The sequence below is a fragment of the Lactuca serriola genome, chromosome 6, assembly GCF_051521515.1.
Source record: "Lactuca serriola cultivar US96UC23 chromosome 6, Lser_US96UC23_V15, whole genome shotgun sequence".
Classification (NCBI taxonomy): domain Eukaryota; kingdom Viridiplantae; phylum Streptophyta; class Magnoliopsida; order Asterales; family Asteraceae; genus Lactuca; species Lactuca serriola.
In genome coordinates, this window is record NC_136413.1 from 173,328,597 (window position 1) to 173,354,099 (window position 25,503).

General features: G+C 30.9%; 2 protein-coding genes across 2 annotated transcripts; one reads left to right on the top strand and one right to left on the bottom strand.

Moving 5' to 3' along the window:
- Nucleotides 1–9,540: 9,540 nt before the first annotated feature.
- Nucleotides 9,541–15,937, top strand: LOC145057403 (2,3-bisphosphoglycerate-dependent phosphoglycerate mutase 1-like). Its single transcript, XM_079005230.1, has 8 exons — nt 9,541–9,894; nt 10,564–10,835; nt 13,992–14,215; nt 14,368–14,486; nt 14,605–14,761; nt 15,005–15,106; nt 15,233–15,352; nt 15,667–15,937. Exons 2-8 carry the CDS (start codon nt 10,565–10,567, stop codon nt 15,709–15,711), a joined length of 1,038 nt encoding a protein of 345 aa, XP_078861356.1. The 5' UTR covers nt 9,541–9,894; nt 10,564; the 3' UTR covers nt 15,712–15,937.
- Nucleotides 15,938–16,849: 912 nt separating this feature from the next.
- On the bottom strand, nt 16,850–19,041 carry LOC145057404 (CRAL-TRIO domain-containing protein C23B6.04c-like). Its single transcript, XM_079005231.1, has 6 exons — nt 18,903–19,041; nt 18,564–18,645; nt 18,283–18,489; nt 17,803–17,901; nt 17,404–17,646; nt 16,850–17,292 (listed from the first exon to the last, which is right to left on the bottom strand). The coding sequence occupies exons 2-6, from the start codon at nt 18,627–18,629 to the stop codon at nt 17,020–17,022; spliced, it is 888 nt and encodes a 295-aa protein (XP_078861357.1). The 5' UTR covers nt 18,630–18,645; nt 18,903–19,041; the 3' UTR covers nt 16,850–17,019.
- Nucleotides 19,042–25,503: the final 6,462 nt, after the last annotated feature.

A 25,503-nucleotide genomic window follows, 5' to 3' on the forward strand; every position in this document is an offset into this window, starting at 1 on the left:
AAGCATGAAGCTTAGTGAGTTCCCCCATAATACCTCATACCATGCAAGCATACAACATACAGCTAGGAGATACGGGCCTTACCCACACTCATGAAGATACGGGCCTTGCCCACACTCCGCTAGCCGAGAGATACGAGCCTCGCCCACACTCCACTATCTGGGAGGTACGGGCCTCTCCCACACTCCACTCTCGGAGAGATACGGGCCTTGCCCACACTCAGCCACTAACCCATAATATACAAGTATCACACAGAAAAAAAGTATAGACAACTCTATCATACTAGCATATATCATAATCAACTCAACCAAGAGATACCGGCTCGGCCCACCCTCTAGTACTAACATCTCGTCTATACGGGCCGACCTTGGTGCCTTAGACCCGTTCCTACTGGGAGGAAACTCACCTCAAGGTAACTGTCGATCTGCATGGGGACTGACTGTCTGCTGCTACTGCCGCTCCGGAGATCTTCCGACTATAATTCCCACAAAACCGTTAGTCAAATACTGCTAACCGATTTCAGGGTAAATTGACCATTTACCCTTACAAATCAAGAGTCAAGTCACAGTCAACTGCCAGTTGACCAGACTCGCCGAGTTGGCTTGCCAACTCGCCGAGTCCCTTTCTCTATACCCAAGTCCAATAGTCCTTCATCCTACTTGCCGAGTTGTATGAACAACTCGCCGAGTTCACCTTCATCCGAAGAACACTCTAAGCTGTGACTCGCCGAGTTGTATGAACAACTCGTCGAGTTGTTCTTGAGACAAGAAGATTGCCACGAACTCGCCGAGTCATGGCATTGACTCGCCGAGTTACTTCATGAGTGAGTCTGGCTTCCGATCCACTGAGTCACACCCAATGACTCACTACTCCAACCCGCAAATACGAAAAGGGGGGAAACTCGGGGACTCGCGACTCGACTCGCCGAGTCAGATGAACGACTCGCCGAGTCTGCCTCATGCAAAAACTATACACGCGATTTTGCTCGAATCCAGTCCATGCCATTCATAGATCTGGGTTCCTGGTGCCTGGTTTACACGTAAAGTTTCCAACTTTACGTGTAGATAATCACCAATGAAGGTTTTAGGGCTCAAAGTGCACCAAAAGGGGTAGATCTAGGACTTTCATGCAATATGACTCCATAAAGGCAATAGATCCAAGCTCCAGGGACTGAATAGTCTAAAGGCTAACAACATAATACAACCCACAATGCACAAACAAGCTTGGGGAATGGCTCAAGAGGGACTTTCATGAAGCTATTAGAGACTACAAGCTTGAAAATAGAGGGGAAACGAGCTATACCTCAAGGAAAACGTTGAGATGTCACAAAGATGCTTGGCCTCCTTCTCCTCTTCTTGATCTACTCTTCTTTCTCCTCAAAAACTTCAAGAACACACAAAAACACTTTAATCTCACAAGGAATAAGGGTAAAACGACATTGGGAGCTTCGAGGGTGAATGGGGGCGAGCTTGGGGCGGAAATGAGGGTTTAAATAGGGTGCAAACCCTTGAAATTTAGGGTTTCATCAAACAGCGGTGACTCGCCGAGTACAGAATATGGACTCGCCGAGTCGCCAACTTAAACGTGCCCCCGGACCCCGCCCCTACTCGGCGAGTTGGACCTACAACTCGCCGAGTCCAAGGCTAAAAAGACAAATTCTTAGATAAATTTTTACGTACCAGGAACCAGGTGCTACATGATGATAGTACCCAAGGTTGTTTATAACCTATAAGGCATGTTGTTAGTCCATTGGATGTGCTGTTAGTCCACCGGACGTGTTGTTAGTCCACTGGGTGTGCTGTTAATCCCTAGGGTTGCTGATAACCCGTAGTTGTTCATTTATGTTGTGTTGTATGTGATATTTTAGGGAAATCGCTATGCTTTGTGTTTACAGTTGTGGATTAAATGTTTTTCAAGTACTTATCATTTCTCGAAGGAGGGACTGTACGTACATATCAACAGTTTTATGATTTGAGATTCCGCATTGTCTTCCTTATAACTCTGAGTTTCGTATAATGGTTTATGAAAAATTGGTTTGACTTGAATGTAACTTTTATAATGAAGGATGCTTATTCTATTTTAAAAATGAAAATTTTACTCTGGAATTTGAGACGTTACAAGTTGGTATAATAGCCCTAGTTTGAGGGATTTGAATGAACACTCGTATGATTCCAAACTCAAATTATGGATGTGAGAGTTTTACTAAGAATTTTTGGAAAGGATTCATTTCAAGAGAAGATGCGATGTGTATAGTCGGTCGGATCTCGAGGAAATGATCTCCCAAAATATCCATACTTGATTTATATGTTGTATTTGAGTTGTTATTGTAACATCCCGACTCTCAGGTATATAGTATTTATATATTTATTTTTAGGATTGAAGGAGCGACTCGGCGAGTTGTATGCCCGAATCTTCGAGTAAAGTCGGATTGGCCACGTGGGTTTAATGACCAACTCGACGAGTCAGAGATCCGACTCGCCGAGTTGGCGTTGTACGAGGAAACCCTAAATCTCCGGGTTTGTGTCATATTTAAAGGGCCTTAAGCCCTTATTTCCGCCTCCCTCATCACCCTTGAGTATTGCGATGCAATAACGTCGTACTCTTTCCACACTACCAAAAAGACCTGCAACATTTAAACTTAACATCGTAAGAAAAAAGCTTAGTGAGTTCCCGAGGATACCACATACCAATATGACCCCCACCTAACATACATGTAAGATTCACAAAGACAGTCTAGCATTCTACATAATATAGTAAGAAGATTAACCTAAATCAAGAGCTGAATCCGACTACTCAAAGCCCTAATGAATCAACTATATGAACTACCTAAACCAAAAAAAAAAAAAAAGCTAAACCATAATCTATACCTCAAAACCTCCAAGTTTGATCCAAGGTCAAACTGGTCAAAAGTCAACAATCAACAGTCAAAGTTAGTGGTTGAACCACTACATCGTGGCCAACCCCATGAATGCGATATGGCAACAAGGCGAAAAAATAGACGTGTCTGGAACCCGTCGTTGCACCGTGGCCAACCACCCACCATGTAATGCTGAATGTCCAAAATAGCTTAATGGATTAAGCACTTAACTCTTGACCTCTAGAGCTCAAAAGCTCAGGTCTGATTCTTCTAAAGATCTTAATGGATAAAGTTTCCAAATTTATCTATTAGGACATCATTATAATCCAATATCTAAAACCCTAACTCCATAAATGTCCTAAAAACTCACGTCTCTTAAAGCATGGAGTAAAGAGAGCTCGTGTATGCTTTCTAAACTTGACCAAAAGGTCAGATCTGAAGAGCGTTATGAAACTAAGATCATGGAGTTGTTTAAACTCCCAAGATCAAACCATTAAAGGGACCAAAACACCAAAGTATGGACCAAAACATCAATATCTCATAAATCTAAAGATGAAATACAATAAATCTTGGAACTTTATGACTTAAAAATGTCCAAAAGGTAGATGAAATTTGAGATCTTCAGTTGCCAAGTTTCAAGGATCAATCTTGTATGAATGTATCACTCCAAAACCACCAAAAAGACTCCAAAATAGATTAAAGGAGAGAGAAGAAACTCAAACTATGAAGAGTGAGGCTAGGGTTTGCTCCCAAGGGCTCCACATGTGATGGAGGTTTAGAAAATGACCTAAAATGTGGAACCATTCCTTTAAATACGAAGAAAACTCTAAATTTATGGGCTTGGGCTGCACAACCACCGTGCCATGGTGGCTTTCCCACCATGTCGTGGTGAGGAGCTTTGGCTGATTTCTTCCTACTTTAAGCAATCATAATTTCTTCGTTTCAAATCCATTTTTAGTGATCTTTATATGAACTCTAAAGTATTAACAAACCCCACAATCATTTCTAATTACTTTTGGCTTAATACATACCGAACTAAATCCACTAATTCATGCAAAAAGTCACAAAATATCACTTTTTTCATTTTATCTTTTTTGGCCCCAAAGCACAATTCATGGACTTAAATCACTTAACCAACATTATCAACATCTAATAAGGTTTAAACTTTATTACCTTGAAGCCTAAGACGTTTACTTTTTTAAAGTACATTTTGTTATCCCGAAATTAGAAACATCTTGAAACTAGATGTTACAAATTACTTAAAAATTGAAATATAGTCTAAACATGTTAAAAAAACAACACACACACACACACACACACACACACACACACACACACACACACACACACACATATATATATATATATATATATATATATATATATATATATATATATATATATATATATATATATATATATATATTCAAGATCAACATAAAACCAAATATTCATCACAAAACCATACAACCACATCAATATAACCAATGTTCATGTATGAACGATGTTCAGTTATGAACAAACATCATGTTTAAAAATGAATATAGTTATTTTATGCGGTTATGTGGTTAATACTTTGTTGGGACGTGTGCTCGAGGAACTTAACTACTCACAATTGCTTTGCGAGAAAAAAATCCACAAATCAACGTTTTAAGACTCGCTAGTCGTTACCACAATACCTAAGTATTATTAAACATTTTGTTAGTTACTAATCATCTTTTCGTAATTAAGATTAGGCTTAAACAAAATATTTTACATGTTATTGGGAAAAACATAAACATAAGTTAATTAAATTAAGGCTTTTGTGCATATCACATAATGTATCTACACAAATACATCTCATCCATGATCCCAATGTTTCATATGGAACGTGTACATGATTTCTTAACATCTTTAACACCATTTAACATGCAATGTTAAAATTGAAATATCATCTAATCATGCAAAACAAATCAGCAGGATCTCTCTCTCTCTCTCTCTCTCACACACACACACACACACATATATATATATATATATATATATATATATATATATATATATATATATATATATATATATATATATATATATATATATATATATATATATATATATATATATATATATATATATATATATATATATATATATATATATATATATATATATATATATATAAAAGATGCACACACAAGACATGCATGTAGATAAACTTCAATCATTTTATTTTGTTGGGATGCATACTCAAGAAACTCAAGTAACATTTGATTTTCGAGAAAAATCCACAAACCAATGTTTTTAGTGTCACTAGTCGTTACCACTTACCACATCACCTAAATATTATTAAACATTTAATTAGGTCCTAACCATCTTTTCATAATTAAAATTAGGCTTAAAAATGTTTTACATGCTATTGGGAAAAAGTTAAACATAACTGAGTCAAACACCATATGCAATGATGCAAACGTTTTTAATGTTACTAAGTCGATTGGCCAACTTAATAAATCGTTCAACTTAAGTTTTAAAGTCGACCAATCAAACTTTGGGTTTTGCCTGGTTGATCCCATGATAATATTATTTGTGGAGTCCTTTTTTCGTTTATAAGTTAACGCTTTGTTCATTTTTACCTAAAAATGTATTTCTCATGGTTTCTTCCTTATGGATGATAATGGAACCGAATCAATCTCATAGAGCATCATAACACATAAATATACTCTAAATTAAGATCTCAACTATTAGTTGCAACCAAGGTTCATTTTTTGAAAACAAGCATAATCAGAATCGAGGTCTTATCATAAATTTTAAATCATGAAACAAGAAGACATAGTCTTCTTCTCATACCATTTAGCTCTCTCTCAGTAGATTATATGATTATGCAATTACTTGAAATCCTAATCTAGTATCTATAAATATCTCATCATGTTCATATTCCTTCGACACTTCATTAAGCCGACAGTATTCTAATTAGACACAAATCACACAATGCGTTTTATTGAAACAATTCAAAAACCAATGCTTTGTATTTTTTAGATAACTATAATATTATTAATTTAAAACTAAAAACTAGTTTATTAATGAAAAAACTTAGAAAATTTACACAAATAATCATGTGGTTGACAGAAAATATCACTACAAGTCTTTTTAAGAAAACTAGGTTATAACTCGCGTTAAACGCGGGGAACGCATAAAAAAATACAAATGTCTACAAATATTGCATAATAATTATAAAAAAAGTTATGGTTATTGGTATTATTGACATGTGTAGAAAATACATTGAAATCGATAAATATCAATAATCGTTGAAGGACCTTTTTGCATACAACATTTTTTGTTTTATTAGTTGAATGATTTTCGTCGTCACATATGGTTATTATATTGGTATATAAGCATAAGTATTCTAATTAGACGTTCCTTCCATAATAAGATTATTTAATTTAAGCTTATATTAACAACCAATATATATTTTTTTTCATTGCATTAAATTTTGACAACTATTTTATTTATTCAAATAAAGTCATAAAGTATAATTTATGAAATGTTAAATTTTATATGAATTTAATTTTAGTATATCATCAATGAAATTTTTTTCTAAATCATGATTAGTTTATTTTAAATTGATTAGGAATATAAGTGCTAGCTTTTATGTTTGTTCTTAATTATTTGGTGTTCGCAAGGACTTTACATTAGTTTTGATGCAACTTTGAATATTTTTAATATATCATCAATGTAATTTGGTATATCTTTCAATTATATGAAATATCAAATAATGACATTTCATTACTATTGTGATAATTTAGTTTATATATTGCATTTTTATTAATCTTAACGATCTTATTTTTTTCTAATAACCATAACGCTTCTACTAATCGTACTTACAAATCTCCTAATTTTTTATAATTTTTATCTTACTTTATAATTTTTCATAACTATATTATTTACAAGATTGACTGTCTTAACAGTTAGGGTTTTTTTCTCAATCTACTCAATTTTATATTTCATTGCACAACATTATCGTTTGTATGTCTTATGAAATTTCATTTTAAAAAGGCTTAATGTTTACATCTTGATGTTTTTTTTAATAAACTTGTGTAATATTTATGGTATATATATCTTGTTTGATTCCTCATTAAACGGATATATTTTGGAAAGTAATAATTATAATGGGGTGAAATTATGGATGAATTTCTGAAGAAAATTATTTTGGAGGGAATTGTATTTTGTAAAGTATAATACTATGACAAAATTCGAAATATGTATATTGTTGTGTAAATTTATAAATTTTATTGTTACTATATAAAAGTAAAACAAAGTAGGTTGGTAAGTTAAACAAAAAAATAATTTCAATGAACGTATGTAACTAAAAAACGGAATTTGAAAATGAAAATTTAAAACTTAAAAGTATGAAGACATGTGATAAAAAAAAGTGTGAAAGAGCTTTAACCACATTTGACTAATTTGTTAATGAGAAAAGGTGAATTTCAATACGTTCAACAAATTATTTCATGTATGACAAAAGGTGAATTTTATAATCAATGGATTCGAATTGTTTTAAGTAATTCTAAAATACACATGTATATTGAAGTGTAGATGAACATGTCATTTTCATGCAAACGATATGTTTTATGGTATCATGTAGAAAAATACTTTAGAAAATAAAATGTTTTAAACATATATACTTAACTTAGATCCTGATCTACCAGGTTCATGAACCGTTTCTCCCTTAAATTTTCAATAATCACTTTCATGAGATTAGTCGACACAACTTAACCAAGAAAATATGGAACAAAAAAATAAACGATTGTTGTATTATAAATGTGTAATACAATAAATATTTACGTGATAGAATGTTAAAATAAAATTTTACCAAATGCAACATGAGTGTTCAGATTCATGGCTATCAAATCCCAGAAAGTCACAAAATTATAAGGATTCACCATAATAGCAAAATCATTTGATATATGAACTTTGGTTGTTTTGTAGAAATTATTCTTATGCTTATGATCAACCAACATGTAATCTCCTTCATTTATGGTCCTACGAAGACTACTAATTTCCCTTATAGATCCTTCAACAAAGAGGGCTTCAAACGAACTAATGAGATTTTTTTATTGTTGTTTGTATTATAGTGACATGTAAGTGGAAAAAATGGTTAAGTTTAAAATTTTATAAATTAAAAGCAACATAATAATAAAAAGAAAAAAAATGTACCTACTCGTAAATTAAAATCATGTCCAAATTGCTCAACACGTTTGGGTTGTATTTTAAGTTTGCTTCCAAAGCAAGAGTACGTGAACACGAATGTTTCAGGTTTACTTGGATGCATCGATGTCAGCAACCTTATCAAAGACGATCTCATTGTGATTGTTTTGTACCATGGGTGTAAAATGAAAGAGAAATAAACAATTAGAATTAGAAAGAACTTTTATATGAAATAAAAAGGGCATATACAATGTATTTATCTATAAAGGGGTATGATTCATAAAGAGATATGAAAGCTATTATAATTGATAACAAATTGTTTCCATATTTAATTTCAAATGATGCATAAATAGATTATATATTATATCCAATTAAAAAAACTAAATGTGTAATAGGATCATAACAAAATATTTTTAAATCATAACAAAAATAACTGGATTCTTATGGCATAATAATTAAAAAAAATCATAATCATCTCTAATATATAAAAATAACATTTTCCTAATTAGTGTTAATTCCAAATATAGTTAATTTCTGTTTTGTTAAAGGTACATAATATATTTTCCTGTTTATTTGAAAAGTTTCAGAAAAGTAGTTAACCGATTTCATGTAATTTGTGAAAGAAAATTGAAATATATGAATACATATATTTGATATAGGAACAAAAAAATAATCGAAAAAAATATAAAAAACGAAAGAAAATACTAACCTTCTACTGCACAACAACGAATGTTTGAAGTTGAGAATGATGATGAAAGTTATAAACAATAAGAATGATGTTGTAGGAGAAGATTTGAAGAAAATCAACGATTGAAAATAAGTGTGAGCCGCAAATTCAATGATAAATCGTATAAGTATGTAATAATTTGAATCTAATTGTTTGGTATTAATGGTTTTCTAATAAAAATAGATTTTATATTAATGGTTTAGTAGTATAAAGAATTTTATATTAATGGATGATATTAATGCCTTAATTGAAATGATTTGCTACTAATATGTTTTTAAAGCTGACGATATTAAAACCTTCATAACCGGAAATTCAAGATTTAAAATATGGAAAAAATTTATTGGAATTATATACATTCCATTTTAACGGATGTAAGTTAATTTTTTTTTTTTGAAAATTAGAAAGCTTTCATTGGAATGAAATACATTTCATTTGGGGAAGATGATGTCATCGATTTGATCTAAGGGTAGAAAACATAAGATTGAAATACAATCGAGGGTCCAGATTGTTTAAGATGATGTCATAAGGTTTCTTTTTTAATAAGATTTAAAGATGATTTGTCATTTTTAGCTTTTTAACTCACGAGTCTTTTTCTGCCAACCAAAATGACTCATCTATGCTTTTTAAACCTTAAAATGACCAACGATATTAAAAAAATTTGAAAAAAATTTTGAAATTGTATTTTCTACCTACAACACAAGGACCATTTGTGTAATTTTGTCCAAAAACTTATTATATAACACAACACATGTATGATGTATGTTGCCTTTTGAAAACGTGGAAGGTGCAAAAACTAAGCAAGCATAAAAAGGGGCGTCTCAACTTTCAAGATTTCATTTTTCGTCTTCTTCCATTTTCATCTGCGAAGCCGAAGAATTCTGAATCCCTTTAGAACACCCAATCACCACCTTGATTTTATCTATGCAAACAAAACAATCAATCACAGAAACACACACAAACCAGAAATTCGCACTCTTAATCAACGACATGTAAACTTGCGTGCTTAACTGGCCTCCCATTGCATCTTCATCTCCGTCAACCTTCACTTTTTCCTTGTAATAAACCCTTTGATCTGCCTAGGTTTTATCGTCATTTCCACTAAAGAATCCATCGCTTCGGGGTATAAATAATGTAAGATCTCTCTTTTTAAAATACCCGCGTTTTAAACCAGTTATTTGATTTCTCTGCCCTTTTTCTGCTTTATTTGGTATACGATTTGAATCGTTTGAGTTTAATTTGACTTCAGTAGTTCAGTTTGTGTGCATACCCATTTGCTAGTATTTGGTTTTGATGATTACATTAATGCATGTACATTTGTCTATGCGAACTTGTAATTAGATCTGAACATAGACTTCTTATTTCAATTACTCAGTTGTTCGCATATTGACTTTACATCTCCAACTCGACATTTATCAATTTCAATTGTTCATATGTATATTATTGCGATTTTTAGAGCGACAGTGTTCAAATTCTATTTATTGTGATCACTTTGACTTAATTTCCAAAAAAAATTGGAATCAGAATTACGGTTTTCAAAATCTGATGTCAAACAGGTCGTTTCTTGATTCATATTTGTACAAATCTCGAACATTTCTGGAAGCAATGATATAAGTTAAAACCGACTAATGAAGTCACAACCTTTATGCAAAAAGTGATTTTGATTATTTAGTCCACTTTAAATAAGCTGTTATAAATTGCATATATAAGCTTAATCATGATATCATTTACATTTTTAATTTGAATATGTTAACTTGATAGCTTACCACTTGAAATTCATACGTGTTCTTATTTAATTTTCAGAATGGCTGCAACAGCATTTAACGGATGTATTAGTACTATCAAGTCTCATGGGCATAAGAGTAATTTCGCTCTTGATCAAGAATGTGGAAATAGTTCTCTTCGTTTGACCTCAAAAGGTTTTAAGATCAATCTTGAAGTATCTGGAAAAGAACGTTACTGCTTTAGACAGAGGGGCTTTTCTGTAATTCAAGCATCTTCTTCTTCTCAAACTACAGTATTAGACCAAGTTTCGACCCCATTAAACAACAAAGTGGACACCCCTAAGAAATCAAGTACGGTATTTCCTTTACTTATGTTTCTTATTGACTTAATAGACTTATAATCTGTTGAATATGTTGAGAAAATTTGATTTACTTTGACAGAGGGGTAAAACAGTCATTTAATTTCATTCAGTTCAAAAAAGAAACATTTTCTGTTCATACATCACATCCTAGACTTAATTTGTTGAATATGTTGGGAATATATAATTTACTTTTGACAGAGGGGTAAAATGGTAATTTACTTTCATTCAGAGGATTTATTCGGTTCAAAAAAAGAAACAATTTTTGTTCATACAAACATCATTTAACCATACAGAAAAAAGAAGGGAAATGGGCTTAATAAGGTAATTAACTTTTCGGTTTGTTCACATTTGGGTAACTATCTTTTTTTTGTAAACATTTAGGTAACAAACTTTTTGTAAGTGTTCACATATGACCATTATGACCGGCTGTAGCAGGTTATATCCAGTCATAACCAGTCATAATGGTCATATGTGAACACTTCTAAAAAGTTCGTTACCTAGATGTGTTCAAAAAAAGATAGTTACCCAGATGTGAACAAACCGAAAAGGTAACAGTAAAATACGCGAATGGTCCCTATAGTTTGGGTAATTTGTGCGTTTGGTCCATAACTTATTTTTTAACTTAGATGATCCTTACTATTTATTTTTGTTGTGTATTTGGTCCCTGTGCTACCTCAAAAGATTATTGTGGGACCCAATTTAAATTTCTCAAATGTGGTTTCAGATTTAGGGTGAAGAGATGCAGATATATGAGGTCTATTAATTTTTTTTAATATATAAAAAATAAATACATAAATAAGAAAAAAAAAATAAAAAGGACACAATAGTCTTTTGAGGTAGGACAGGGACCAAATGCACAACAAAAATAAATAGTAGGGATCATCTAAGTTTAAAAAATAAGTTATGGACCAAACACACAAATTACCCAAACTACAGAGATCATTCGTGTATTTTACTGTTACCTTTTTGGTTTGTTCACATCTGGGTAACTATCTTTTTTTGTACACATCTAGGTAACGAACTTTTTGAAAATGTTCATATATGACCATTATGACTGGTTATGACCGGATATAACCTGCTACAGCCGGTCATAATGGTCATATGTGAACACTTCCAAAAAGTTCGTTACCTAGATGTGTACAAAAAAAAGATAGTTACCCAGATGTGAACAAACTGAAAAGTTAATTACCTTGTTAAGTTCATTTCCCAAAAAAGAAACATGCCCTTAATCTATAAGTTGTATATGAGTGTTTCTTGCTTACTTAAGTTGATACATGAAGTAAGACTTAAAAAAAAAAGAGGGAAAGTAGACTTTCGCTATAAAGTCCTAAACTTTTTTTTTTGGAAAACTGTAATATAGTTCCTACATATTGACCTCATAATCGATTTAGTCCCTATATATTTTTTTTATTCAATTAAGTCCCAAAAACCGGTAATCGTATTCAATTTAACCCCTTGACCCGGTCAACATGTCATCCAACTTTTGAAAATTACATTTTTGGCCCAGATTTTAAAATTTATTACAAATTTGGTCTAAAATTTACACTTTTGGCCCAGATTTTAATTTTTTTTACAAATTTGGTCCAAAATATACCCTTTTGGCCCAAATTTTAGAATTTTGTTATGAATTCATCCTAGTTTTAGTTATTTTTACAACTTTTTTTCTTCAAAAAAAATGTACTCGCCTTTATCTTATATTATTTTTGAAGTGTACTATGAATTTAGGTAGAAAATATAATAATTTACATTAAAACGACAGTTACATAGTGCTAACAATAGGTCATTCATGTTGTGGCATTGTTATCACACAAATAAACCTTATTTTCACACAATAAAGAGACTTAAATTAGTGAAAAACAACTTTTAGTATCATTATTTTTTTTTTGAAGTATACTACTAAGTTTAAGAGCCAAAAAGGACTAATAAGCACATTGTTGTTGACAATAAGTCATTTATGTCAATGTAGCAGTATAACAATGTCATCGTAGCACTATAACACACAAAAAGCATTGTTTCTACAGACAAAAAGAAACATACTTAAAATCTTATTTTATTGGAAATGCTCTAGAAATCGTCAAAATGTACCATGTCAACAATACATAAAACTCTGCCATTTTGTAAACCTAGCGACACTATTGATAAACTTTGAAACGTTTATAAATATGTCCCACTTTTATTTATTGAGCTATTAACTAAGACAACGTACTTTAAAAAGTCTACCTAATGATGTTGTGCTTTAATATCTTCGTTGTACTTAAAAAAAAATCTTTGTATTTGGTTTATGGTTAGGTAGATTGTTCAAAATACAATGCTATAATAAAAATCGATGAAATTAAGCACACTATTATTTCTTGCATTTAACTCTTTCTTTATTTATCATATGTTTTTATGCTGAACATAGAACAAAAAATATATATTGTTTAACATATTAAACAAGTTAAAAAAGAAAATATTAATAAAACTCATTGGTATAAGTTTGAAAATACTGAACATCTATTTTTAATGTTAAATATAACTAAAAAGATTACAATTTTTATTTTTATTTTTATTAATTACTATGCTTCCAAACGATAAACATTCGAATTCATAAAGAAAAAACATTCAAATTTTTTTTGAAGAAAAAAAGTTGTAAAAATAACTAAAATTATGATGAATTCATAACAAAATTCTAAAATTTGGGCCAAAAGGGTATATTGTGGACCAAATTTGTGAAAAAAAAAATCTAGGCCAAAAGTGTAAATTTTGGACCAAATTTGTAATAAATTTTGAAATATGGGCCAAAAATGTAATTTTCGAAAGTTTGATGACCTGTTGACCTGGTCAAGGGGTTAAATTGAATGCGATTACCGGTTTTTGGAACTAAATTGAATAAAAAAAATATATAGGGACTAAATCGATTATGAGGCCAATATGTAGGGACTTTATTGTAGTTTTCCCCTTTTTTTTGCAAATTTACTTTTTTTTTTGTTTTATCCTTCCATTTTCCCAAAGTTTGCATCATTTTCTAGATATTTTTAAACATTATTTACCCACATAACATCCGTCATTCGACAACACTATTCGTTGCAAAAAGATTATATATATATATATATTTTTGTGAAAATACCAAAAAAACAATTAATTTAAGGATGAAAGATTTTTTTAGGTGAAGCAGCATTGATATTGATTAGACATGGTGAGTCTCTATGGAACGAAAAGAATTTATTCACGGGTTGTGTTGATGTGCCATTGACAAAAAAAGGAGTGGAAGAAGCAGTTGAAGCCGGTAAAAGAATAAGCAATATACCCGTCGACATGATTTATACATCCGCACTTATTCGTGCACAAATGACCGCCATGCTTGCCATGACTCAACATCGCCGCAAAAAGGTAGCCACTATCAGTCCTGTCACTATCACTGTCAGTCTGTCACTATTACTGTCATCTGATTTCATAAAACATATATTGTCGTTGTCACTGTCATTGTCTCTGTTTGTGTCATCTGATTTAATAAAAGATCTACTTTCTTGACCGCTTTGTAGGTACCTATTGTCTTGCATAACGAAAGCGAACAAGCAAAATCTTGGAGTCAAATTTTTAGTGAAGAAACCAAAAAGCAATGTATCCCGGTTGTTACCGCTTGGCAACTTAACGAACGAATGTAAGAATTATTTTACTTTTTTTTTTTTTTGAATAATTTACATGTGTTATGTTGCAAGAATACCCGGATTTCAAAATTTTAAATTTTTTAAGCGGCTTTTTATTTTCTTGGTGTTTAGGTATGGGGAATTACAAGGACTAAATAAGCAAGAAACTGCTGATAAATATGGAAAAGAACAAGTTCATGAATGGAGAAGAAGTTTTGACATCCCTCCACCAAATGGTGAAAGTTTAGAAATGTGTGCAGAAAGAGCCGTTGCATACTTCAAAGAACACGTAAAAAGATTATATAATTTTATTTCATACTTTGTATTCTTTAAAATAAAATCTTTTATTGTAACAAGTTACAAAAAGAAAAAACATTATACTTTTACAAGTTTTGTCGTTTATCCACTAATACTCTAATCTTTTCCAATCAAACCATAAAAGGTCAACATTTTTTATAAATTAGTCATTGATCGATAACCATACACACATATTATTGTAAAAAAAATTAATTCTAAATGGGGAATTTTTCAGATTGAACCACAACTACAAGCTGGAAAGAATGTAATGATTGCTGCACATGGGAATTCTTTGAGATCCATCATAATGTATCTTGACAAATTAACTTCTCAAGAGGTGAGTTTTTTATTTTATTTTTTTTTGTTACATGGTTTTGTGTCGTTCTTGTTATTAAGTTTAATATCTGGTTTCTTGATCTATAAAAAGATTGAATAATTAAATAATAATCGCATATTATTTTAGGTTATAAGTTTAGAACTTTCTACGGGTATACCAATGCTTTATATTGTTAAAGAGGAAAAATATATTAGAAGAGGAAGTCCAGCTGCACCAAGTGAGGCAAGCGTTTATGCGTATACCAAGGTGAATTAATGAATTATATTACTTTGACTTTTTTGTCAAACAACTTATTTTAATAATGAATTTTTATAATATAACTTGTTACGCAAGAAAAGCATTTGATAATTAACGCAAAAAGGTAAAATGATATAAGTAAGATATGGTTTTATGGTTTTATGTATTGTTCCTTGATACAAAACCAAGTAATACAAAATAATGATTTTTTTTAAACGTTCAAAAAAAGAATAATTGATTATTTACTTCAGAAAACATTTAAGTTGCTAAATCGATTAATATTTTGGGCATTTATTTAACATGGGTTTGGGTCTTTATTGTAGAATTTGGCTCGATACAGACAGAAGTTAGATGAGATGGTTCATTGATGATTCAGCATGTTATACAGTCATGTTCATGAAACGATCTCCATTTTTATATCTATTTCTCATCTTCATTTTGTGGGACCCATCATAGTTATATGTTCAGTGTTCTAGATTTTCAGTGTACTTTTTTTTGTCTTTTTTAGGATGCAAGATTGTATAGTATGTGGTAGAAAGTGGAAAATAATGTATGGGCTCCAATATCTATGCCTCTATTTTGCTTTTTTGTGTCTTTGTATTTTGTCTAAGATTTTCTTTTTTCTACTTTGAAAAGGAAATGTATCCCTTTAAACCAATGAACATAAACGGAGGTTTATTATCACTAAGCTAATTGTTTTTTTTTTTAAATATAATGAGGGTAAATCCACATTTGCCAACGTTTTATAAAGCAAGATGATTGGACAAGATTTTCAAGATAGTTTCTTTGTTTGTGCTACATGAATGCAAACAAGATCATAAAATAATACCTTCATTATCCTCTTAAATCAAAATTTGATTAAGCAAAGACTCATTTATTTAATTTTCAATATTTTGAAAATCAAATGTCGACGTTAAACAAATTGCACTAATTATATACAAAATGTATTTTGTTGATAGTTTTTGTATCGATAAACAAGTTGCATTAAATACACACAAAAAGGATATCGGAAAATGCTTTGAACTTTGTATATTTTAATGAAGTTTTGAACTTTATGATGCATATCGAATAAAACATTGAGCTTTGTGATGTATATTGAATACAACTTTTATATTTGTTGTGATGTATATTGAATAAAGTTTTTATGTTTATTATGTGTATCCAATAAAGCTTTGAACTTTTTGGAAGCAGTCTTCCTACCCTTAGATAGAGAGAGTTTATTTCCTATCTCCCCTTTTTCCCATTCTTAAGATGATATGAGTAATTGTTATTGTTATTGTTATTTATGTATATCAAATAAAATAAAAGATTGAAACTTTTGATATATATATCGAATAAAAGTTCGAACTTTTTTGATATATATTGAATAAAGCTTTTGACTTGGTTATATATATCATCAAAATACATCACAAAGTTCAAAACTCGTTATTTTCTTATCATTTTCATTATTCTAAAATTCAAATTCCGTTGATCATTTGTAAATAAGAACAAGTTGCTCTAAACACATATAAAAAGCATTGCATAGATTTAACATGATTCTTCAAGACTTTCTTCTTCTTTCTTGAAAAGGTCAAAAACCTAGAAAAACTAAAATCTCTAAAATACTTAACCCATTAAAAAGTCAAACCAAATCCAATTCCATTCAAGTCAGAAAGTCAAACCAAATCCAATTCCATTCAAGACGTTCCTTTCTTGCTATTGGAATTCGAATCGACATTGGGCTCTGAGCATTTTTCTCCACTATGAAAGGCAATCCTTTTTGCATCATCTTCTATCATCTTCTCCGCATATTTCTTAATATCAAAATATTCTTCATCTTTTCCACCAAATGCTGACTCAAGTTCATCCATGCAAAACAAATTGTCCATAATGCCCTTCGTATTTGGATCATCTGCATAAACGAATTTCACTTTGTTTGCTGTCTTCGGCTCTAGGAAAGGTTTTACCATCTGCAATTCCACATTTTGAAAGTATTATTAATTATGTATCTTTTTCATTTCTTTTATTCAAAAAAAGGTGTAGTAGAAATAGAATAGATGATAAATTATATTCATGCATACCTTATAAAAAGGTTCAAAGAATTTGGGTGGATTATATAGAATTGCTAACCCGAGTCTTTCTGGATATTGATTTTGTAAGATATTTGCGGTTTCCTTTGTTGAATTTATTGATATGTTTGACAAATTAAATCCATGAAAATCAATCAACCAAATCATTTGTTCTTGATCGGAAGGCAAATTTTGTATCGCGTTCTCCATGCAATACACCAAATACTTTATTTGCGATTTTGTTGACTTGGAATTCTGTGGTTAAAAAGTCAACAAAACAAGTTCGTGTATAAACACTTTAGAATAAAATAAAACTCGACTTCAAAAGAAAAAACACTTTTACTATATTACCTCAAGGTTTCTAAAAAGTATTGATTTGACCTCTAAAGTTAAAATATATCTTTTTTTTACCTGGAATTTAGGCCTCATAACAAGAACTACCCTCCCTTTTTTGTCCGTAAAACTCGACCTGTAAATTTTCCCGGTTTCAGCCTCGGCAGCAACATGTTCCTGAATCGAATCAAATGTAAAAATGACTGTGAGTGTGAATGTTACCGTAACATGTGACTTCTGACTGATGTTGTTACTGTAACTGTTGTTGAAACTGTAACCGTTACAGTAACATGTGACTTCGGTAACTGTTATTGTTAGTGTAACTGTTACCGTAACTTTTGACTGTTGCTGTTACTGTTATTGTGTTTTATGAACCTGGTATTTTGTTAATGTGACATGTGACTGTAACGTGACATGTGACTATTGTAATTTTTATTGTGATTTGTGACCTATTAAATGTGACCCTAATGTGGCATCATGTGTCATGTGAGTATATGGTGTATAAAAAGGTGGAATTTTTTAATTTAATTTATTTATTTATTTTTTGTGAAAACTTACCCAACGAATCTCTTCGGGTTTATAATTCATTCGCCAAATCAAGGAACTTTCGAGCATTTTTACAGCCTTTTTAACGTTCCAATTTCGTGCTCTTAGATATCTTGATATTGATTCATCAGAACAAAAACGAGAAAACTCATCTGGACGATGCTGTTTGATCTTCTCGAGTGATTTCTGTTTCTTGATCGTGTCACGGACCTCAATGATCTGGAAATTAAAATAAATGCGATTTGTGTTAATTTTGATTATGTTAAACAAATTTGAAAGTTTTTAATACGAACCATTTTCTGTTCATCTTCTGGCGTCAACGCGACATTTGAGTTTGATTTCTTTGGTTGCAGATTCATAGCTCGATTGGAGATCCTGCATTTTTTTTTATCAAAACTTCAATCAACGATCAAACGTTTACCGATAATTCAAATTGAAGAAATTTGGGGTGATCAGAAATCAAGATAAGATTAAATACAAAAAGTCAACTTCATTCATGTCGTTTACAGTTAAAATTTCAAACACCAAATTAGCCAATTCAACAGATTTTTACACAAATTCAAACACCCACTTCAGTAAAGTCAATCAAATACAGACTCGATTACAATTGAATCGAAGGTAAAAGCGTTTACCTTGTTGATCTGGAATCTGGGGTTGTGAAGACGATATGAACAGGAAGTTTGCAGGGATCTGGAGACCCAACAAATTAAAAACAATTAAAGGGAGAAATCGATGTGTTATAGTGTTATTATATGTTTCTTCTTGGGGATTATTGGAGGATCCAATGTGGTGGGAGTGGTTGAAGAAGAACAATTGGGTGATGATCATGATTTGATGAGTTTAGAAGTAGAAAACTTCCACACATTTGGAAACACGTAATGGTGTTGAATCCGACAAAGATAAACAATACATCCAAATAGTCTATTGTGAAATGTCAGAAATGAGAAATCTTTGGGCCCTATTGATCAATAATTTCTTTTTATTTATGGTATTTTTTAGTAGCAAAGTTTTCTTATTATAGTAATCGATTTTCAAATGTGCTGCAATTTTTTTTAATTAACTAAAATTGCATATAAATTTGTTGTTTTTTTTTAATGATTCGAATCAATTTCATAAAATGCAAATGGACAAACTTGGCCTTTTGTGTGTGTAATGGTTATATTGTATAGCAAATTCTTGATAATCAATTTTCATTACAAGAAATTTTTATCTGGTTTTTCAAATTGTTTTAATATCATACATATGTAATGAATTATTTGTTTTTGCACAAAGCATCATTCTTTTTAAAAGAGATATTATCAAAAAAATTAAACAATTGGAACTTTGTATCCACAACAAATCATTATCTCAATGACATTTTTGCAAGAATTGGAATTTGTTACATAAAGTTTCATTCTATAACCAAAATATGCAATGTTGTAGTTAATTAACATGTTTAGTGTATCAATCTATGTGGTGTTGTAGCTAACACGTTAAAGTATTAAAGTATTATGTGTAGGGATTACATTAGTCTGGTTAAAGACCCGATAAAAAAATAAGAAAAAAAATAAGAAGTGGATTTTGTTTTGACATGATGTTGTTAGAATAAAAGATTGTGAACTATAGGATTCTAGTGTATTGTAGATTCTTATATTAAAGATGTTGGAAGAAGTGGATCATTACTTTAGTAATAGTTTTTCTAATTATATTGAGAGATATATGATTGTTTATGTTGTTAACGAACGTCTTTATAAACCAAATACACAACCATGTTTTAGTCTATGACCAAAACATGTAAGTGTTGTTTACATGTTCACGCGATTATAATATGATTGTATAATTCTTTTTTTTATTTTTTTACTATATTGTATATATTTCTAAAAGTGTGAAACAACTGCATAAACCCATTTTCATTTTATTTTTTCAAAATTTTTTATTAGTCCTTTGACCACTTTGGACAAGAACAAGATATAGGCAAACAACCTATTTTTTAGATAAATGAGTGAAAATTAACATTAATAAAGTAATTTTTTTTTTCAAAATATAAAGTTGCAATACTATGTGAAATTATTTTTCATAAAAAACAATATAACTAACGGTAAATACTTAATTTATGAAATATGGTTGTAACATTCTAGTCATATATATATATATATATATATATATATATATATATATATATATATATATATATATATATATATATATATATATATATATATGAGGGAATGAGTTTTATGGAAAACAAATAAGTAGGGCAACATTTACCGGAACCAATAATCAAATAAGTAGGGCAACAATCTCTAGAAATAGTGTGGTGATGCTAATTTGGGCAGGGTTTTTTTTTTCACAAATGGTCCTTGGTTTTTTGTATTGTATTCAATATAAATGTTTGCTTTGCGCAAGTTTTATTTTTCACAAATGATTCTTCGTTTTTTAATTGAATGTATTTTGGGCTTTTTGTACCACACTAATTTGCGCAGGTTTTTTTTCACAAATGGTCATTGGTTTTTTGTATTGTACTCAATATAAGTATTTCATTTTGGGTTGCTTTGCGTAAGTTTTATTTTTCACAAATGGTCCTTCGTTTTTTGTATTGAATGTATTTTGGGCTTTTTGTATTGAATATATTTTGGGTGGAATATATTTTGGGTGTTGTTTGACAGTTTATTTAAACTTTTTTTCCGTTTGTCCCACGTCTTTCATTTTGGGTTGCTTTGCTGTATTGCTATCCAATTACGCTTTTACCGGTGGTTTTTTTAATTGATTTTTTTCCATTTATTGTTTCTTATCTCTGTTTTTGTTTTAATTGATTTTTTTTCCCTTTATTGTTTCTTATCCCTGTTTTTGTTCTCCGTTTTTTACCTACTCTTTCTTCTCTTCTGTTTCTTTCTGTAAGGTCGAGGTAAGATTTCCTGTTTCTCTTCTACGTTTCGTTCTTTTGGATTTACCCTTTTTTTGTGTCTTTCTTTTGTATGGTATATATTTTTTCTTTATGTATGGTAAACGTAAATTGGGGTATGGTGTTGTTGGGTCGTCCTCTTCTGGAGCTGCACTTGCTTCTTCAGCTCTTGCTGTTGCACCGGTTTTTCGGCGGCCTAGATTCTCTTCACGGATGCGTTCAACCGATGTTCTTCCAAATTATGTTTATTTTGGTGATTGTGATAGCGTCTATGAATATTGTGGAGCGTATTTTTGGTTTGTCGAAAGGAGTCTAAAGCTGTCAACAGCTCATCATCCTAGATATGGTCATTGTTGCAAGTCTGGTGATGTTATTCTCCCTTATCCTTCTTCTTTTCCGGCTGAATATGTTGCACTTTTTCATAGCGATCGTTTTTTGAGGGATATTAAGGCTTATAATAGTATGTTTGCTATGACGTCTTTTGGGGCTAATGTTGATGAGGAAATAAATGATGGTCGTGGTCTGTATGTGTTTAAGGTTTCGGGACAGATTAGTAGTCATAAAATTGGTTCGTTCTGTCCCGATCCTACTAAGGGGCCTAGGTTTCTTCAGTTGTATCTCTTTGATGCCGATAATGAAGTGACCAACAGGTTGACTGCTTTTCTGAATCGTACAAGAAATCATTTGGATGCCAGTATAGTTACGTTTCTGATCACGTTTTGAAGGACAATAACGAATATGTGCGCACATTTAAGAGTGCTAAAGACTTAGCTGATCAAATGAATATACCATCGTATTCTGTTCGTTTGTTTAATGATGTCTCTGACCGTAGGTATGCTTTGCCTTTACCTGGGTCTTTGGGTTGTATTGTTACCGATGATGATACAAATTCTGTGTGGTATGATATTGTTGTTCACTCTAATTTGGGTTGTCCCCATTGAGCCTATTTAGCCGAGCGGAACCCTTTTCAAATAATATATATATATATATATATATATATATATATAGGGAAAGGATCAAATGAGAACATCTAAAAGGTTGAGAACGCGAGAACAGTTGTGGACCAATTATTTTATAAGGGCATTAGAGGCATTTTACAATTTAATTAAATATGGATAAATGGAAAGTAATTAATCAATTCCGAAAATCATGGGAATTTTTTTCCTAATTACTAAGAATACTTAAAATCTTCCTTTTAATTAATAAATTAATAAAAATATCATTTAACATGAATTAAAAAAACGTTTATTTGTTTTATATTGTTATTTTTACTAACAACATTTGATAATGAATAATTTATCAGTTTACCTCATTTATTTTTAAAAAAAAACTATCTTCATAAATAATGATTTATACATTACATTTAAAAATGAATAAAATTGTAAATTATAAATGAATTAACTCGGTTGTATTTATGAATAAACTTGTAAAATCATAAATGAATAAAACCCGAAAAAAAAAATTATAAAATCAACTAAAATGGTACTCATATATAAATAAATAAAACACATTTCTATTCATATAAGAATATAATTATAATAGTAAATGAATAAGTTACAATATATATTTTTTTTTGACACTGAAACTAGTGCTACAATTACAATCATAGATGAATAAAACACATTTTTTATCCTTCCAAAAGAGGTATTGGTGTCGGTGTTTCCTCTGGTAAATCTCTCACCTCCCAATATATGCATGTTTATTCATTGTATTTGCAAAAATTTTAATGAAACAATTATGTATAATTATATAGTCATTCACACATAAATACACTTATATTTACAAATGAAGACCCAGTTATTCATAAATAAATATAGTCATTCAAACATAAATTCACACATAAATATACTGGTTGTGGTTGCTTGCCTTGCTCCTCTCGGACCAGCCTCATGGAGTATTCTTTGATGATTAACTGCAAAATGAGACATCTAATATTATATTCATATAAGATTACAACTGCAAGCATTCAAGTTTTATTTTTCTGAATTCGGGCATTTCATCGAGCACCTTATGTGCATAACTTATTTTATTCCCCTGTTAGCCAATTTAAATGAGTAAAGTACCATACCTGAGAAACATATTCAAGAAAAAGAATTGCTAAGCTTTGGTGCATAAAATAAAATAAACAACAGACGAGGTGAGAGACGGGAATGAAAAACAAAAACTTGATTATGAAGAAAAAGGGCTTGGTGGTGTATAGATGAAGAACGAAAGTCATGTGAATGTCAATCAATAGCAAACAAACACCCCTGAGATCATTGTGCTAATCTATCTTCGTTTCCTGCAATCAAAGATCAAACCCAAGCACCCACTTAAGCCTATCATTGGAACTCTGCCAAAAAAAAAGGAGTAAAGGAACTGCTGAAGCAGCCCCACCATCCTCTTAACCCATCCACTTACCTGCCACCAACCGGAGCAAAACACCGCCAAGGGCTCGCTATCTCCACTGTTGCTGCTCACTTCGCTGATTTCTTTGTCCCATCGGAACCCCTCTTTCCTACCGGTTGAACCTCTGACACTTCTCCTCTTTGCGAATCAACTGACGAAATCTTGCCTGCGAGACTTCCCATTTCCTTCTCGCCGTTCTCGATTCGACTCCCTTCATTCATCTGCTTTGTCGCCTTCGTTCCATGTACTGGAATCTTTCGTTCATTCCTTTATTTGCCCGATCAAAACAAGAGACGGGGAATTAAAAAGCCCTTAACCATTTCTTGCTCACATACCTGCATCGAGACGATGAAGAACGAAAGTCGTCTCTAGTGGTGTATAGATGAGGGAGGCGACGAAGCATGCCCTAGGTATAGAGAGAGAGAGACGGAAAATTAAAAGGAAAGATATCAATGTGTGAGAAGTTATAGAAATTAAATAAACATTCAATTACTATTATACCATTTTCACCATTTAAAGTTACACTTTAATACCAATAAATTTTAGAATTTACATCAATGGTCCGTCTGATAATAGCCTTAGATTTGAATATTTAGATGGTCAAGATCTATTCTCGCGTTCTCAACCTTTTAGGTGTTCTCATTTGATCCTACTCCTATATATATATATATATATATATATATATATATATATATATATATATATATATATATATATATATATATATATATATATATATATATATATATATATATAATAAGCTAAGGGGGCTGGGAATCGCAAGAATTGAAAAGTCCTCCATTGAATGGGATGAGAAAGACAGGTTCGGAATTCACATGTCATCTCATTGTTTACCCGGAAAATCTTCTTGCCATAAAGCGCGAACCAAGATCCGTGAGACGAAAACCAAAATAATACGTAATGTTCAATTTTCATATGTTACTAAACATATGTTCAACGGTAAATTAGTGTTTAATGTAATGTTTAATGTTTCATACGTTAAACATATGTACAACAGTAAATTAATGTTTAATATTTCATATGTTTCAGTTACGTAGTGTTTCACATGTTTCTACTAACATTACACGCGTTTCAAATATTAAAACAAACATATCTGACTCCGCGAAACAAGGTGACTCAACTAGTTTGTCATTTAAATTGATAAAACTGACATTTTATTGCATACATGTATAACATTGTTAAAAAAGCGGGTTCTGTTTATCCCATTTTGTTGGATGAATTGAAATATGGCTACATTATATTTATATATTAAATTTGAAAAAAAGAAAGAACAAAAACAAAAAGATGGGAGCAGGTTAGTGATCGGTCCATCCCAACTACTTATGGGAAAGGGAATCGGTGATTCATGAGTGGAGGTCCTTGAGGAATGACAAATGAGGAGATAAGGATTAGTAGTCAGCTTAACAAATAGAGTAAGTTGCAATAAATAGGGAGGAAATCTTTGACTATGTTTATAAAAATTAAATTGAAAGATTTTATTCTGTTTAAATAAACCATCTCTATTATCCACTATCTATTAATTTATTAATTTATTAAGGGTCCTATTAAATATATTTTGTTAGTTTTTTTGAATAGCAAAACAAGAGTTTGAAAATTTTTAGGTGCTTCCTTTTGAAAACTTTTAGGTGTTTTTAGTTTCTAACTTTTAAGAAAAAGATGGAATTAAATAAAAAAATTTATACGGCTTCTAGTTTTTACTTTAGGATTTCATACCCTAGAAGACCTTATATTTTGATTGTTAATCCGTTTTAAACCCAAACTTTTATTTTTCTAAAAAAACATCAATTTTTATCTATTACTTGTTATTTCAGCCATGGAATCGGTTACCAGGTAAATTGGGTTTATTCCATAAAATATCTTACATTTTGTATTTTTTTTTCATTTTAGACTTAAAACTCATATTTTTTTTTCAAAATAAACTCAGCTTTAACATATTCCTTGTT